Below are 15805 nucleotides of genomic sequence, written 5' to 3'. Positions count from 1 at the left end.
CTCATGTTTACGTGTACTGTTCATTTGTGTGTTTTTCTTTACAGTATATTGCCTGCTGCTGTAAACCAAATTGCCCCTCGAGGAAAATGAAAACACTCTCTCAAGTTAAAAATACCTCTCCCCACCCCATACACGCATTACAAATCCACCCTTGAGCCCATGAGCCTCCAAAAGAGTCCAGATAAAAAGGATAGTATTTTTCCATTTTTATTATTTTATTTTCCCCATGAACTTTTAGTATTCAGTATTTCCAGGATTTCTTTTTTAAATACAGATCCTCAAAACCAATTTATCTTCATCCACAGGAGTGAAAACAAGCGTGATTATTCCTGACAGCCACATGCCCTCCAGAGAAATGATAACCAGTAATACTGCAGACAAACATTATTTTAAAAGTCACAGTAGCTGTGGTATCTTCCTATCCTCTTACTTGTCTCCTGCTTTTCAAAGTGTGCTTATTGATGTGTTTGGATGTCCGTCACTGCGAAAAGCTCAATTGCAAGTTATATCAATATAGACCTGTCCTTCTGCACACGCTGAGGGAAATACGCAGAGCTAGAAGCTTCTGTGTTTGCACCATGTGCAGTCACTATAAAGACTGAGATTAAAATTTTAGATCCCCATTTTAGATCTCCCCATTTCATTCTTAAAATGATATAAACCAAAACACATACATTTCACACAACACACATTACAAAATACATTATCATGAAGTTACGTGGTAAAATTGTACTTTGGGGAGGTTTCAGTTTGTGCTCTTCCATTTCACACTGAAAAAATCAGCTCCAGAAAAATTCAGTCCAACATCCTAGCAAATCGCCTTTAAGCACCTGCTAAAATCATCATTATCAGCAGCAGCAACTATTTCTGCTTGGAGTTCTTTCTATTTAAAAACGTGAACGTTTTCATCTTCGTCTGTCTCCCTCTATCCCCAGTCCCTCACTTTTTCTTATTTTCCGATTATTGCTACTGTTTCACTCACAGGAGACTGTACTGTATTTTGGACCCACGGAGTAATCAATAGTATCCCTTCATCTGGTTTTTGTATTATGTAAAAATGTTTTATTAACTGCTCTGTTTCTACCCCTTGCATATCTTGATACTGTTAGTATTCCACAGTTCATAGAACAAAGTTTTGTATAGAGGCATGTATGATACTAATGATAACAATAATGGTTGGCATTTAAATAAATGTTCACTTTTCGGACGACGTTTTGCAAATTGGCAAACGTGCTAGAACATGCGTTAATTTCAGAAAAACTCTTTAGTTGTTTATCAGACATAATGTTTTAACAATAAGACACTAATATTATGTAAGAATACAAATGTCAAAAGATTGGGTTATGTTTCTACTGCAGCTATACTATGTACTACGGAAGCGCATTGCTGCCATTAAGAGGAAAAAAAAATCCGCCCCCTTTTCTCGCAATTACGAGTTACGTATCTTGTAATTACGAGATAACCAATTATCTTGTAATTATGACATAGCAATGCTTACGTCAGTGTACTGTATGTACAACCTGTTACATTGTGCACTGAACGCATGTAGAAGCTACGGTGAACCTGACTGGCACTTTCGGTTTAATGATTGTGTCCAGCGCAGCAGACTTTGCACCAGTTTCAGCTGGGGTTTAGTCATAATGAAATCTTGCAATTTTTGATGGTTCCGTTATGAAAAGTCACATGTGCAATCACTTCCACTGCTTAAAACTGTAAGTCTGCACGTAGCGATCTAGGTATTTTAAAGGACACAGCCGACATGACAGGTTGTGCAATCCGGTTGCCAGCGCGATGACGTCACCACCCTTCCCTGTGAATAGCAGGGACCTCAGCCTGAGGGGAGATCTCCCTTTAGCTCAGCCGGCTGGTTCCCTATTGAGTGAAGCCGTAGACCCGGGTTCGAGCCCCAGCTGAGGAGGGCCTACCTAAGGCGGGAGCCGCAAGGGCACATACCCACGAGAACCCAAAAGCGCTATAGTATTTATTCCATGCTGAAAAGAGATGAAAAGAAACAATGTTTTGGCTGTGTGGGCTTAACATCAGAAATGTTACTTTTTTACTCTTTTCAGCATGGAATAAACAAACAGAAAAAAGCATGGAATAAAAAAAAAAGAGGAAAAAAGTAACAAAATATCATAGTATATGACGCTACCCCACCAGTATTAAGAAGTTGGGAAGAGTTAGATGTGTTGTGTTAATTACAGAAAAATACTTCAATACTTTAAAAACATGAAAAAACAATGTCTGCACATAGCATATCTTAACCATGCAGAATTCATCGACTAAAACTAAAGCTCCCTCCAAGAAAATAACTATAATACTTCAAATTGGGTAAAGTTAAATGCAACGAACTAAAAACATTAGCCAAAATAAAACCCCTGTACTAAAAGAGAGAGATAGGTTGACGTTAAATAAAGTATGTAACTAACATTTGTTTCTTTGATAAAATTAGTTTTTTGTGATTTATGATAATTTGACTGAAATGAAGATTGTTGCGAATAAACTATTTAAAAAAAAGCTCATTATTCCAACTAGCGTTGCTAAACTCAGATAGAGTACACGGCTTATTGAATTCAATTCTCTTCATTAGTCAGACTCTAAGCTTGTGCCAAAGGATTCAGGCTAGCAGATTAATGCCAGCTTCCTTGATCTGTGCTTTGTGTGCACAAAATCACTTTTTCTGCTTTTGGGCTGCACAGCTTAAGAAATTATTATTACAAACAATAAAGCCCAGGATATTGTGCTATACTTGCGGCACAAAGAGGGAATTGTTTCTGTCTAACATTTTAACACTTATCAAATCTCAAAATACAGCCTGCTCCTTGCCCAGAAGTTTTGTATTAGATTTTGCATGAGGTTACAATATAATTAAAAAGGGAACACAATCACACACTCCTTTATGAACGACAACAGTCTAATTGTATAGGGTAATAATAAATAAAAAGGAACTTTAAGTTAAACACAGTTCTTCATGTCTGCAGGATGTGGTGCAGAAACTTGTGACCTATCCTTTTATAAACCTAAGAAAAATGAATATGTGCCCTCCCCAGTTTTGAGTTTTAAAGACAAAGTAGACACAAAGACTGCATATTTGCTACACTTCTGCCTAAACCCTGAATAAACATGCATTCTACACACACAGGCCTGCTGGCTCATACATGAGCCATGAATAGAAGTCCTTTATCCTCATTTGTTTAATTTTGATTTTGGATTTATAGAAAACACTAGAACTGATTGAGCTTTCTTAATGATAAAACAGGGACCAACGTGTCTTTTAACAGCTAGAACACCACCCACCCGTCCCGTTATATATTGAATATATAACAACCTAGACTGTTGTTTTAAAACACAGGTATTGTATTCTGCTCTTTTCTAAGAACAGGCAACTAAACTAAAAGGCAGAATGTATAAGAAACTCCACTAGAAATACCATGTCTCACCTACATGTGGTTTCAGTACAGAACAGGAGACTTGCTCCCTATTTAGATTCATTTGTTATTTCAAAAATAAAACACTTGACTTTCATTAGGTTACTTTAATTGCAAAATAATTGTACACTCATAGACTTGTCATAACAGCAATTATAATCTGACAGTGCAATTAGGTGCTATTAGAATTGAAAGTGCAATCAAACTGTTTCCAAATTGCATTTACTGTAATCATCACTTTACTTTCCTGATCCAACGTTAGATAAAAAATTGCAACACAACTTGCTTAATCTTATCTGTTTTTTCGAGCAAGGGTGAGCTGGTGTTCAGTGTCAGAATTTCAATCCTTGTCACCCCTCTCAGGAACAAATACATCCAACATCAAGGTGAACAGCACAAAGAACTTCCTGTGCAGAGCCACACCTTTCTGGAACAAGGACAGTTCTCCCGTTCTGACAAAAATCTTTATTTGTTTTCAGTCAATAGTTTATCACAACATTCAAGCACACACCAGAAGTCCTTCCACAAGAATAAATTCTTGATTTTTTTCATGCATACTGTATATTTGTTTTAGAGCTCATGACCCAGCATAACTAATGGAAAATGCCATGTTGTTATTTTTCCTCAGGAAAGAAATTCCAGGTAGTAGCGAAATGCCCAAGCAATCAGACCGGCAGAATCTGAGTCCGATTGTTTTCCATTTGGATCATTGCCCTTTATCTATCTGGCTTTCTGTCCCTGGTTCTCCTTTACCGTCATGCCAGTTTGCTGCAGTTTTCCAAGTGGAAAACAAACTGAAAGGGGGAGTTTTCATGCTCTGTTCTTTTCATGCCTGCTCCCTGGAATTGCTGTTTCATTCTGCCAGAAATGTAGCATTATTCACAGATGAAACAGTCTTCAGTCTCTTTCTTACTGAGCTTTTATTTTTATATATGTTGCATATATATAGGTAGATGTAAATGCAATTTAGAACTATTCTGATTACTGAAAACAAATACCCTTGCATTAGCATATTTAAAACTGCCTGTTTACGAATGTTAGTAGTATTAAAGGTTGCCAATGGTAATGTGACTGCAGCCTGTCAGCCATGTGGGGTGAGCTCACTCAGGATTCCATCATGGCTGCTGAAACACAGGATTACATGAGGTTGTGACGTGGAGGTTTTAATGATAAGTGTGCTGTCATTGGTGCTTACGATTTCTTGGACTCACCAAGGCTGGCATCAGGAGATCAGCACAGTACACAAAGGCGGCCCCCAGAGTGAAACCCACAGCCACAGGAACAAATGCATAGGCTCCGTACTTCCCCGAGTCCTCTGCCATGTCAATTGCAGGGGCAAGTAACGACCAATAGGATGCTGCCAGCATCACCTGCAAAAAAAATAAAAGACAGATGCATGTACAAACTAGATTTCACAGAGGAACTGGGGGCTATGAATAAACAAGTCTCTGGTCTAGGGACAGCAAAAATAAATGGCAAAAGTTTAAATACTGGAAAAGTGTCTGTTAGAATAATAACAATAAGAGTCAGAGGGATCATTAGTGACTTTACAAAAAGCCCCAGAGCCGGATCTTTTACAAATGTAAATATGAACTCAAACGAAATGTCTGTTCAAGGTTTGTTATATCTTACAAATTAATGGCTTTCTGCATTGATATACGGACTCCGCAGAACTAGTGAAAGGATGGATAGTTTATTTAAACAAATCAGAATCCTTTACAAGAAATGGGCTGTATATCATAACTTAAGAAAAACATCCAGTTACCTAAACTGCAGAAGAGGCCTCAATTATCAATGACATTTTAATGTGGCTTACCAGAAATTGACCATTTTTAAAATTAACCAACAGCTAAAAAGTAGTTATAAATGTCTGTATATAATGAACACAGTTTTCTACAGTTCACATACCAGAAACAAGTGCAATAGACTTTGTGATATTTCCCACCAGAATTAGATCTTCAGTGTCTATGCTGACAGCTAAGGAATTAAACATCCTCTGCTTCAATAAAATTAGCCCTTTCGCTCACCGAGACGGCAGTAAATGAAAGCACTTAGGATGACATGCGTTAGGGCTCCGACAGCTCACTGAGGCATAACACATCGAGGAATTAAGTGTCTATTTCTCTAGAAACCATCAGGATTTCAATTCCAAGAGGAATGAAGCAGAAAAGACAACTATTGCTTTCATTCTCCCAATGATACTGCTCATAAGGTTTTGTGTATATTACAGGAAATTAACACATGAGTACAAGTGCTGCTAACTGCAGGTGTGATAAGTCAACTCAAGGTATACCTCTTTGGGTAACCTTAATTTCTATCAGGTTATCAGGTTCAACAACAGTAAAGGGGAATTTACAAAATTATATTTGAATTTGAAGATCCTATCCTATCCACTTTTGTCTTTGACCCTTGCATATTTCAATATTGACCATATTAAAATAACTCACTGCAGAAAACATTCAGGCACCAATCATTAACAAGATAACATTTTATCTATACTGTTCCATGACACACAATTACTTTCCCGTTTTCAGTTCTATCCTACATAAGAAAGCGCCCATAATTAGCTTCATTCCAGCATGTTTACCCAACTAAATTAGCACTGAAACATTACACAGAGTGGATAAGTTGAGGTGGGTACAGTTGCAAATGTTTCAACCAGTGTCTGGAAAGCACTGACAATGTTTAAATGTTTGCTTATCATAATGAGATCCTAGGCAATTATGCAGCTTTCAATACCTAGTCAGTCTTTAAATAGAACAACAAATGTTTTACAGAAGTGAAAAAAAAGCACTGACAGTTCTGTTCCAAATGACAGAGCACAAATAGTTCTAACATGCTTCACAAGCAACATGTCTCTTGAAAGTTAAGATCTGTGTCTTGAAAAGGAAGGCCATTAGATTTACTTACACTCTTTATGATCTCATGTTCTGTGCCCTAATTGAGCAGGGTGTCTTTATTTGCTCTTCGGAGACAGAGTTCAACCAGCTTTCTTTACAAGCCCACAAGGAGCTCTGTGGGGCACTAACAGCTACAATCCGACAGCTTAGCACCTTCAGAAATGAGCCACACATTTGTGGTTGACATATTAGCTAAGAGTCATACCTCTGCGTAATCCTCAATCGCCTTCTAGTCTCTCAATAAGAATAAAAAGCATATTAGTGTCCGAAGTCTTGTACTAATCAGCAATTCAATGCTTACAAATATCCGGAGTCACGCTCACCTCTGCACTGGGTTTACAAAACAACTTCAGATCAAATGAAAGATAATCCAATCTTTGATGGAAAACACAGCCTGGATATCTAACACTTTAATTAAAAACAAAGGCAAACAGAGTCTCCGGAGTTTCAATGCAGTGTTTAAATGCTATAAACAAAAAAAAACTGCAAGGCAGTTGTTGGTTCTTCAAAAAATGATGAAATTCATGTCTATTTCAGTCTGTTATGAGGTAGTAAGTGATTGATGCAGCTCTGCATCTAAATTCGCTCATGCAGTTTAAATTGGATTGAGATACTGCTATTCAGGAGTATGAGAAATAGTCTAATAGTAAATTGAGCTATTGCTCACACTCAGAATAGGCTAAACGTCATTATTATCTCCACAGGTTTGGTATGTCTTTGACGCGGGTTTCTTGTCTGCAAGTCACAAGATGTCATTGGATAGCATTTCAGGGCATGCTTTTAATCTAGAATTGTAGACCAATTTCAGTCAGGAAAGAAGATACTTTTAAAGAAATGGAATTTGCCATGCTGTGTAATCATATAAAACTGCATGGTCTGTGGACTAGGTTTCTAAAAATGTCTAAAAGAAGAAAAAAGAAGTTCACAAAAAGGCAATGCAAATTAAAGGTCATCTTTCAAAATTACTTTGTATCACAAACTTACTGGGAAGGAGACACTACAATTTCTACTCTATGTTAATGAGATGATAAAGAGAATTCATCTTTAACAGAATGTGGTTCAAAGGCATTATATTAATCTGTGTTAACAGCAATTTAATATATGCTGTAATAAATGCCATTTACCACATGTATTTACATGAACACTGGACTCTTCGGTGCAAACATGCAGTATGTGTTCCCTAAAATAACATATAAATGCAAAAACTACAAAGGTTACATACAAAATGCTCATTGTGGCTTGCCATTTCTAAATGAAGAAACCAGAAATGCTTTAATTTTGGGGAAAGAATGGAATACGGCTTATAAAGTGCCATCAGTTAGTGCCTTTGAAGGATCTTAACCATAAGCAAGTAATACCAAAGATGTGTAATATTAGATTCCAATAAAGAGCAGAAGTTCTGTAAACATGCAACACGAAATTGATGAAGAATCTATGCGAGTTGTATATAACTACAGATTATCTTGCTTTGCTTCTTATTAAAACAATTCTTTATATTGTTCTGAGCCTTTAGAGAGATTCATGTGTATGTGTAGGCTATAGTTTCATATTTTCTTACATGCATTTTCTGCCTTTCCTGTATAATTAAATGTACATGAATAATTCACAAGTATCATAAGAACCGATACAAATAAGAGGTAATTCACTCTTTCTATCCTGTTTAGTGGTTAGGAGTTAATTGTTCAGAGGATCTCATCTGTTTTTTGAAAGAGGCCAGGGTATCAGCATTAACAATATGGCTGGTTAGCTTAATCTCTACTCCAGCTACATTAAAACATCCTATCATGCCCTATCTCTCAGTAGCTAATGTTCAAAGAATCATATACAAAAGAGGCAAACAAGAAACCAGGCAACTTACAACAGCTCACTCTTCAAATGAGGATCAAAGTCTAATTAATTCTAATTTATTTTCCATAACAATGTCGCATACTGGCCACAGGACGTGTATTTTTTTGCTTATCTTGAGATTATGGCACACATATTTATTTAGGCAATTCTGTTTAATATATGGCATGGCTACGTTTTCATAGTGGTTTAAGATATTTTTCCTTTAAAAAGTTTAAAAACAACAGCTTTCATAATTAAAAAAAACATCCTGCATAAATGATGTGAATCATCTAAAAACATTCTAACATGTGAGCTTTCCAAGTTGTGTTCAATGATGTCAAATATATTAAGCAATAATTTTTAGCCGTTTCATTGAGTTACATCCCAACACACCTTACAACACTGCTTTTGTTTTAAAGGATGAGATTGATTTGCTTACTAGTGTTTTTCCCCAACGGCGAGTAGACGGAGTTGACAGACTTGACATCTGCGATGCAAAACTCTCTAAATATTGCTCTGATTCAGATCAGGACATGTTTTTAAAATCATGAACAGTACTGTGACTGGAACAAAACTGGTTTACACTACAGATATCTAATCGCTTTACACTGCTAATAATAGCATCCATGTTTTTTCCATCTCATGAAATGCTCGTACCGGGTCACAAACAAGTGCTAGTAACTGGCATTTCTTCATTAAACCAAGACCTTCACATGTTAAAAACAGAACAATACAGTAAAAGGGACCTTATTCAGGGAAACCATATAAATACACCTCCAGCATTCTTATTCGGAATCACTGCCATACATAATTCAAGATATAAAGAATTATCGTGGTTTTCCACAGTATCAGTTTGAGCAAAATCAACAACATAAAAATAAATGTTAGTGGCATTTAGGATAATTAACAATCAGTATATCTTTACAACTCCTATGAAAACTTTTTTTTTTTGCCAGATCATTTTGAACTATCATGTTTTAATGGTTAAAACATGGTTAATAAATGTTGGGACAAAATAATTCCTTTTGCTGGACATGTTAACTACTATGTTACATTACATGTAAATGCATCTGTGTGTCCTATCAATTAAGACCATATAAAGGCAGTTTATAAACTAGAAAACTTGTTCATAGTTTGAATTTTACCTTGTTTTTAAGATTGAAAGTCTTACATACTTCATTCAGTTTAATTAAATCAACTCATTTCTTTACTTAAATGAAGACTAATAATGTTTCGCATAAAACTCAACTGTTTCTTTTCACATTTTTAGCCTGAACTGACATCAGTTAATAATAAAATAATAATAATAATAATAATAATAATAATAATAATAATAATAATAATAATTGCTTACACTTATATAGCGCTTTTCTGGACACTCCACTCAAAGCGCTTTGCAGGTAATGGGGACTCCCCTCCACCACCACCAATGTGCAGCATCCACCTGGCTGGATGCTGCACATTGGTGGTGGATCTCTAATCCACCAGTTAGAGATGCTCCACTCCTCCTATTCTCCTGTCAATCACTGTGGGGTTTGCCAAGTGTCCAAAGGTGACTGGCTCTGACAGGTCTGCAGGTTGTAGGAATACAGTATGTCTGCACATCCTTTCTCTTCCTGTGCAGTAGTGTTACGACCCCAAGTGTCTAGGGTTGAAGGGGTGTAACATTTAGGATGATTTGGATGCAGGTGGGATTCTGGTGAGGGACTTGGGAAGCGTGACAACAAGTTTCGGTGCAAAAGTAATTAACTTTAAAGTGAATAAGTGACTGGTAAGTAATTAGGACCCAATAACACACAGAGAAAGAGAACTAGAGTGCTGCCAAAGGAAAGAAAAGAAACAAAATCCACTCTTCTTTCCAGACATATTAAATAATACCAAGCTTGAATTTTCAGGATACACTACAATAACAATTTCATCCATCCATCCAGCCTCTCCCAGCAATCAACATCTACAGGCCCGGGTACACTCTGGACAGGACGCAAGTCCATCGCAGGGCAGGTACACAGACGCAAACAGAGATAGACACACCGTCACGGCAGGAACAATTTTCCCAGAAGCCAATCTACCAGTATGCCTTTAGACTGTGGGAGGAAACCAACATGAACATGGGGAGAACACACAAACTCCACACAGACAGCATCCCTCTCTCCCTGAACTGAACCCAGGGCCCCAGCACTGCAAGGCAGCAGCACTACCCACTGCGCCATCATGCCACGCATGTAACAATTCTACTATATTTCAATTTTTTTTCCCATAAGCCCATTTACTAAATAATTCAGAGGGAACAAATTAGAACTTTTTGGCAATTCGTTTTGGAGTTTTTTAAAAGGGTGAAACGGTGGGGGGTAGGGTGGGAGGTGTTTTAAGTGTCTTCAATCCTAGCAACCTGCGTGCCTCAGTCACTGCCAGGGTGAAACTGAGAGAACAAATTAATGACAAGATAAATGCATATTTAAATGCCTTATTTCCATTTTAATTATTTTTTCTGTCACAAAGCATTAGCATATTCAATACAGTACGCATGCACTCCTATCTCCATGGAAGAACCAAATTCAAACTAATGCGTGTGCTATCTTCTGAGTTCAGATTTTTTTCTACATAATTTTGGTGAAACAGCTCTAGTAATATCTGCACTTCACAATGGTGAGCACTGTATTATAGATGAACAGATATAAATGTAATGTAAATGTAAATGTAGTGTGATCTTATTGAATTTAATTAACCATGTCTCAAAACTGGAAACTAAGGCTCAAGTACCCAAAAGACTTCAGATTTTCTTCCAGAATCAGTACTTTATATTGATTATCCTGCCCCCATTGAGCAGAGTGAAGATATTTTCAGTAATCTAGTGCACCTTAAACCATGCGGCTAAAAGACAGTCCAATACGTTGCACAGTAAACTGAGTGAGATATAAAGCCTTTTTCAGTCGTTGCACTGCCAACTCTTAAAATGTAAAAGAGAGAGAACTTTAAAGCAAGCAAACAGCAAAGCAGAAAACTGAATTGAATTAGAAGTCAACATCAAAGGAATTGTTTCCAGGGGCAGTCTTTACACAATTCAGGGTCGAGTAATGACATTATCATCCTGGAATTAATCTACTCATGACCCGGTCAGCATTAAACTCCTGGTGAAACATTCACACCCCAGCAACTACACAAAATGCAACAATGCAATGGTGTGATATGACTGTCATGCTGGAGAAAAGTCAGTGGTTACAAGATGATGAAACTCCTAATAATCCCCATCTGTGAATTGGCTTCATCAGTCTGTTCTGTTGCCCACTGGTGGCTGATGTGTGCTGAGCATATCGTCCACACTTTGGCTGCATCATCCAGGTGGATGCTACACATTGGCGGTGGAATTATTCTTATTCTTATTATTATTGAGGTTCTCCATAACTGGGGAACTCTGGCAATGAAAGGCAGCTTCCCAGAGCTTGGGGGCATTTGCTCAGGTAGTATTTGAACCTGCCTCCTTTGAATCAAACTAGACTGCAGATAGCTTCTCAGGTCTTGTGGATATCATAGGACCCCTACTTAGTGACAAATCCTACCAAGTAAAAATACCCCAGTGACTGTGCCAGAGGGAGTAGGGAGAAGAAAATCATCTTGCAAAGCCTCTAACATGACTAGGTTTCCTAGTCCCTACAGTCAAACTAAAATTTGAAAGGGAGAAGAAAGAATCAATTTCAATAAAACCTGGTCAAGATCTGTTGCAAAGATCTATACATTAAGCAGCAATATTTCACTACTACAAAATAACTAAAATTGATAATTTCCCTCTGGAGCACTTCAGCGTCGAGGTAGAGTTCACCACAGTCTCATAATCAGATAGAACCTTTCCTCTCCTCCATTCAGCTAACACTCTTTTTCAATCCAGCCTATCCATTAACTTATTCCAAATAGGGTTCCACATGATTAATTAGGATTTCATATGCTGCACTAGGCTCAATTGACAGGGTTAGTCTGGAAACAGCATAATTACCCATTTATTATACCACTTCAGTCTTTGCAGTATAGTTGGAAAACTTCTGAAGTACTCTGGTTAAACTTTAGATATTCCTTTCCTTTTCTGTCGGATCCCCTGACAGCTTAGTCAATCTGACTACTGATTTGTTTTTCAAGAAAAGCATATTTTCAGTCACAGCCTCAGAAGCAATTGCAATAACATCTTAAAAAATCAATCAGAAATGGATATGGTCTGACCGTGCTGAACAGATACAGCTTTTCAATTACGAGATCATTAATTCTGGAAAGTGATACCCAAAAAATACAGACTGACAGACAATGATTTGCTTGGGGTAATGATAACTCTCAAACAGGAGATGTCTTATGCCACATCAGTCTATAAAATAAGTAAATAACATCTGTCACCAAAAATGCCAGATTAATAAAAAGAGATTAGTTGTCAGATAAAATAAATGTTCACTACCAATAAGTACTTCTGTTTCTTATTTAAGGTCCTGGTGCTTATGAAAAGGGGTGTGAAAGACAGAATTACTAGTTTTAATTGAATGAGCATACATATTGAAGCCATAATGATAAGTAAACTGTATTAAAATCAATTTCCTCTTAATTGCTATGCTAATTCAATTTATATTTAAAAAGACCTTCAGATACAAGCAGTGTGTACCATCATAAAGGAGTCTTTACCCTAACAAATTAGACTGAAAAATAAATTAGGAAATTTATCAAGAACTCTATTTGGCCAAAGTATTATAAAAATACCATATTATGCCACAAATGACTGTATCTACAAAATAAAACTTAGAGTTGTGTCATCTTTCCAGTCAATATGATGGCTGTGATGCATTTGACTTGACAAATCACAGACCGGAATATACAGTATTTAGTCTTCAAAATCATTGGGGCCACCTACCGCATTGTGGATTGAACTCCCTGTGAACCTTGCACGTCTTGGATTCAGCTCTTACCCAGCGAGGCCACCCACCTCTAAACAATCAGGAACATCCAACAGCTGCAGGAAAGAGACCCACTGGGGTAAACAACATCACAATCACTCAAAGTTAATGGATCAGCTCCTGCCTGGGGGGATTTTGGACATACACCCCTCTAAGTCCCATCTGCAGGACACTAAACTACCTTAGGGCTATTCAGTGGAGCACAAATCCTGCTCATATTACAGTCTGGGCACAATCCCTTATAAAGACATGAGTGGGTTAAAGATCCTTGAAATCAATGACAGATGATAAAAGCTGCAACTCTGTTGTGAATACAGCTAAGCGTGTGAATTGTTCATGACCGCAGATACGTCAAAGTAAACTCATCACCTACAATGATCATCACTGCAGAAATGAGGAAAGTATTTCTTGGCCGTAACCTTTGATGTAAGCATATGTGCTTTCTTCCATTATGGAATCTAATATCACACGATCACACTGCACTTTGGTTGGAGGGACCCAACTCAGGTACGGTAAAGTTCAAAAAGGTCATGCTTAGGGTTGTTAAGAAAGTTATGAGAAAATCTTTCAACAGGCCAAATTGCTTTGTGCCTAATGGTGACCAATGCCATAGCCCTTTGCCTTTCATAAGGGCTAAATCTGAAAACAATAATTTAGAGGAGGCACTTGGCTTTTTAACAAACACTTAAGTCAACTAAATTTATATAAAACTCAGTGCAGCACAGGCTCAACAATAAGGAAAAGGTTATAATTTCAAACAAAAGCTGATGGTCCCCTTGGCTGTACGCCAGGTCACAATATGAAACAAATCATTTCCTACAGTGCATCAACAATTGAAAACCTATTCTGGCAAATCAAAATAAAAGACGAAAGACGTGGATGAGACCAGCATCTGGGTATAGCTCATAAAAAGTCATAAAAATCTTTTTTAAAAAATGCATCAAATAGATGTTCATTTTATGTGCTTTTTACAGATAAACAAATGTGATCCTGACATATCACAATACAATTCTACTTCAGTTAGGATATTACAGCTTAATATGACACCTGATAAATTCAAGTGCTCTGAAGCATTCAGATCAAATGTTTCTACAGTATACCCCCAGTAGGTCTCACAAGGATGTACAAGTCTTATTAAACTGTTTCAATGAGGAACCATACTCACTGTTTCTATTTTAATCTGAATTACAGTACTGCCACTCACTTTGCTGCCAGTAAACAAGCTTTGCCTGTTCCTGGTATAAAGCGCGTACCTTGGAGAGATGAAACACTGTAAATAAAAAGCAATCCAGCGTGGCGATGAAGAGCAGTGGTAAGGGCTCTGGAATCCTGTTTGGTTCAAATCCCAGGTCATGACATTTTCGCCGTACCCTTGAGGCAGATACTTTACCCAGGTTACTCCAGCAAACCCAGAGGAATAAATAGGGGACTGTCATTTCTATAAGACACTTTGAATAAGAGCATCAGTCCACTAAATTAGGAATAATAATATAAATACAATAGGAGGTTCTGAATGGGGGTACTGAATACATTGTCTTTCACAATGCTCAGCTCAGACTGAAGGATAACCCTGATAATTCAAAGTTGCCAGTCTGAATATAGGCTCCTCTTAATTTCTACACACAGTTACTATACAGACCTTATAGTACTTCAGGAGGGATGAAGGTATCATGAAGATTTATGGTATCAGAGGGAGGACAAATACTACAAAATTATTGGCACCTAACAGAGCCTCACACTACAAAAGCACCAACTGCAAGTCACCACTTCGAGAATCATACTCACAGTTAGCTAGAAGAGTCCAGATTCAATTTTCTTCTGTGATATGGGCACTTAGCAGCCATAAAGAACTTTAAGCTCTGAGCTATTATCACAAATGTTCTGCAGAACTGAAACAGCAACAGAGACATACAAAATATTCAGAAGACATGCACAACTGCTACTCCTTTAAAGTGACTAACAATTTAAATTAAACTGCAATTTAATTTAAACTGCAATTTAAATTAAGCACCAGCCTCACAATCATAAAAAAATCTCAATTTCCACACTGTTACCAGGACATATGATAAACTCAAAGGCTTCAGTTGTATTCTGTCCTTGTAATATTTTATGTAATAAGAATTCTTCTGAACTGTGTAGAATATCAAAATATTGACACGGGCTACACTGTGCTCTCAGCCAGGAAGCAAGAGAACATGTAATCGCTAGCTCTATTTTCTGTGTTAATATAAATGACCAGTATTGGAATGAGACTCATTCGTATTCTGGTACTATGAAGACATACTCTTAAAATTGCAGTTATACCTTTTTTTCATGTTTAAACACTGTCGTTAACCTAGACATTGGATGCAAATGATCGTAAAAGGCAAATACACTTTGAGGAAATGGCAATTTCAAGGTACATCTCAAGCAGGGATTACGATTAATTCTGCCTACAATGAATCGAATACTTGAACTGGGGCATTCATCAAAACAACACCAAAATGACAGAAAAACCCTCTCTTTCCCTTAAAACAGGATCTAAAAGATTCCTGTTTTGTTTTCTGGACTGCAAAACTGAGATTAACCCTGTTGTAATAAGGCACAAACAGTATGTGGGATTGAACATATATAAAACTAGGGTACACAACCTGGCATGCAGCAACTGTAGGCTATGAGTAAATAATATAAATCTTTGCTGTTACTATCTTTAGAATATCTGTAGATTTATGCATTGCCCTACATT

At 37.2% G+C, this 15805-nt stretch overlaps 1 protein-coding gene across 5 annotated transcripts in view; it reads right to left on the bottom strand.

The window, feature by feature from the left end:
- slc39a11 (solute carrier family 39, member 11) overlaps positions 1-15805 on the bottom strand; it is a 185976-nt gene that overhangs the window by 155351 nt on the left and 14820 nt on the right. For 2 of the 5 annotated variants that reach the window (XM_088599740.1, XM_088599741.1), the window contains exon 4: positions 4640-4798. In XM_088599740.1, the coding sequence (XP_088455866.1) occupies positions 4640-4798 (159 nt within the window). Of the gene's footprint in view, positions 1-4639; positions 4799-6338; positions 6481-6533; positions 6611-8594; positions 8735-15805 lie in introns of those variants that run through there. The other 3 variants (XM_088599742.1, XM_088599745.1, XM_088599743.1) reach the window with 3 other exon arrangements.

The sequence above is a fragment of the Lepisosteus platostomus genome, chromosome 11, assembly GCF_059453375.1.
Source record: "Lepisosteus platostomus isolate fLepPlt1 chromosome 11, fLepPlt1.hap1, whole genome shotgun sequence".
Taxonomy (NCBI): Eukaryota; Metazoa; Chordata; class Actinopteri; order Semionotiformes; family Lepisosteidae; genus Lepisosteus; species Lepisosteus platostomus.
Note: the sequence above shows the minus strand (reverse complement) of the source record. Positions and strands in the feature narration are given on the sequence as shown.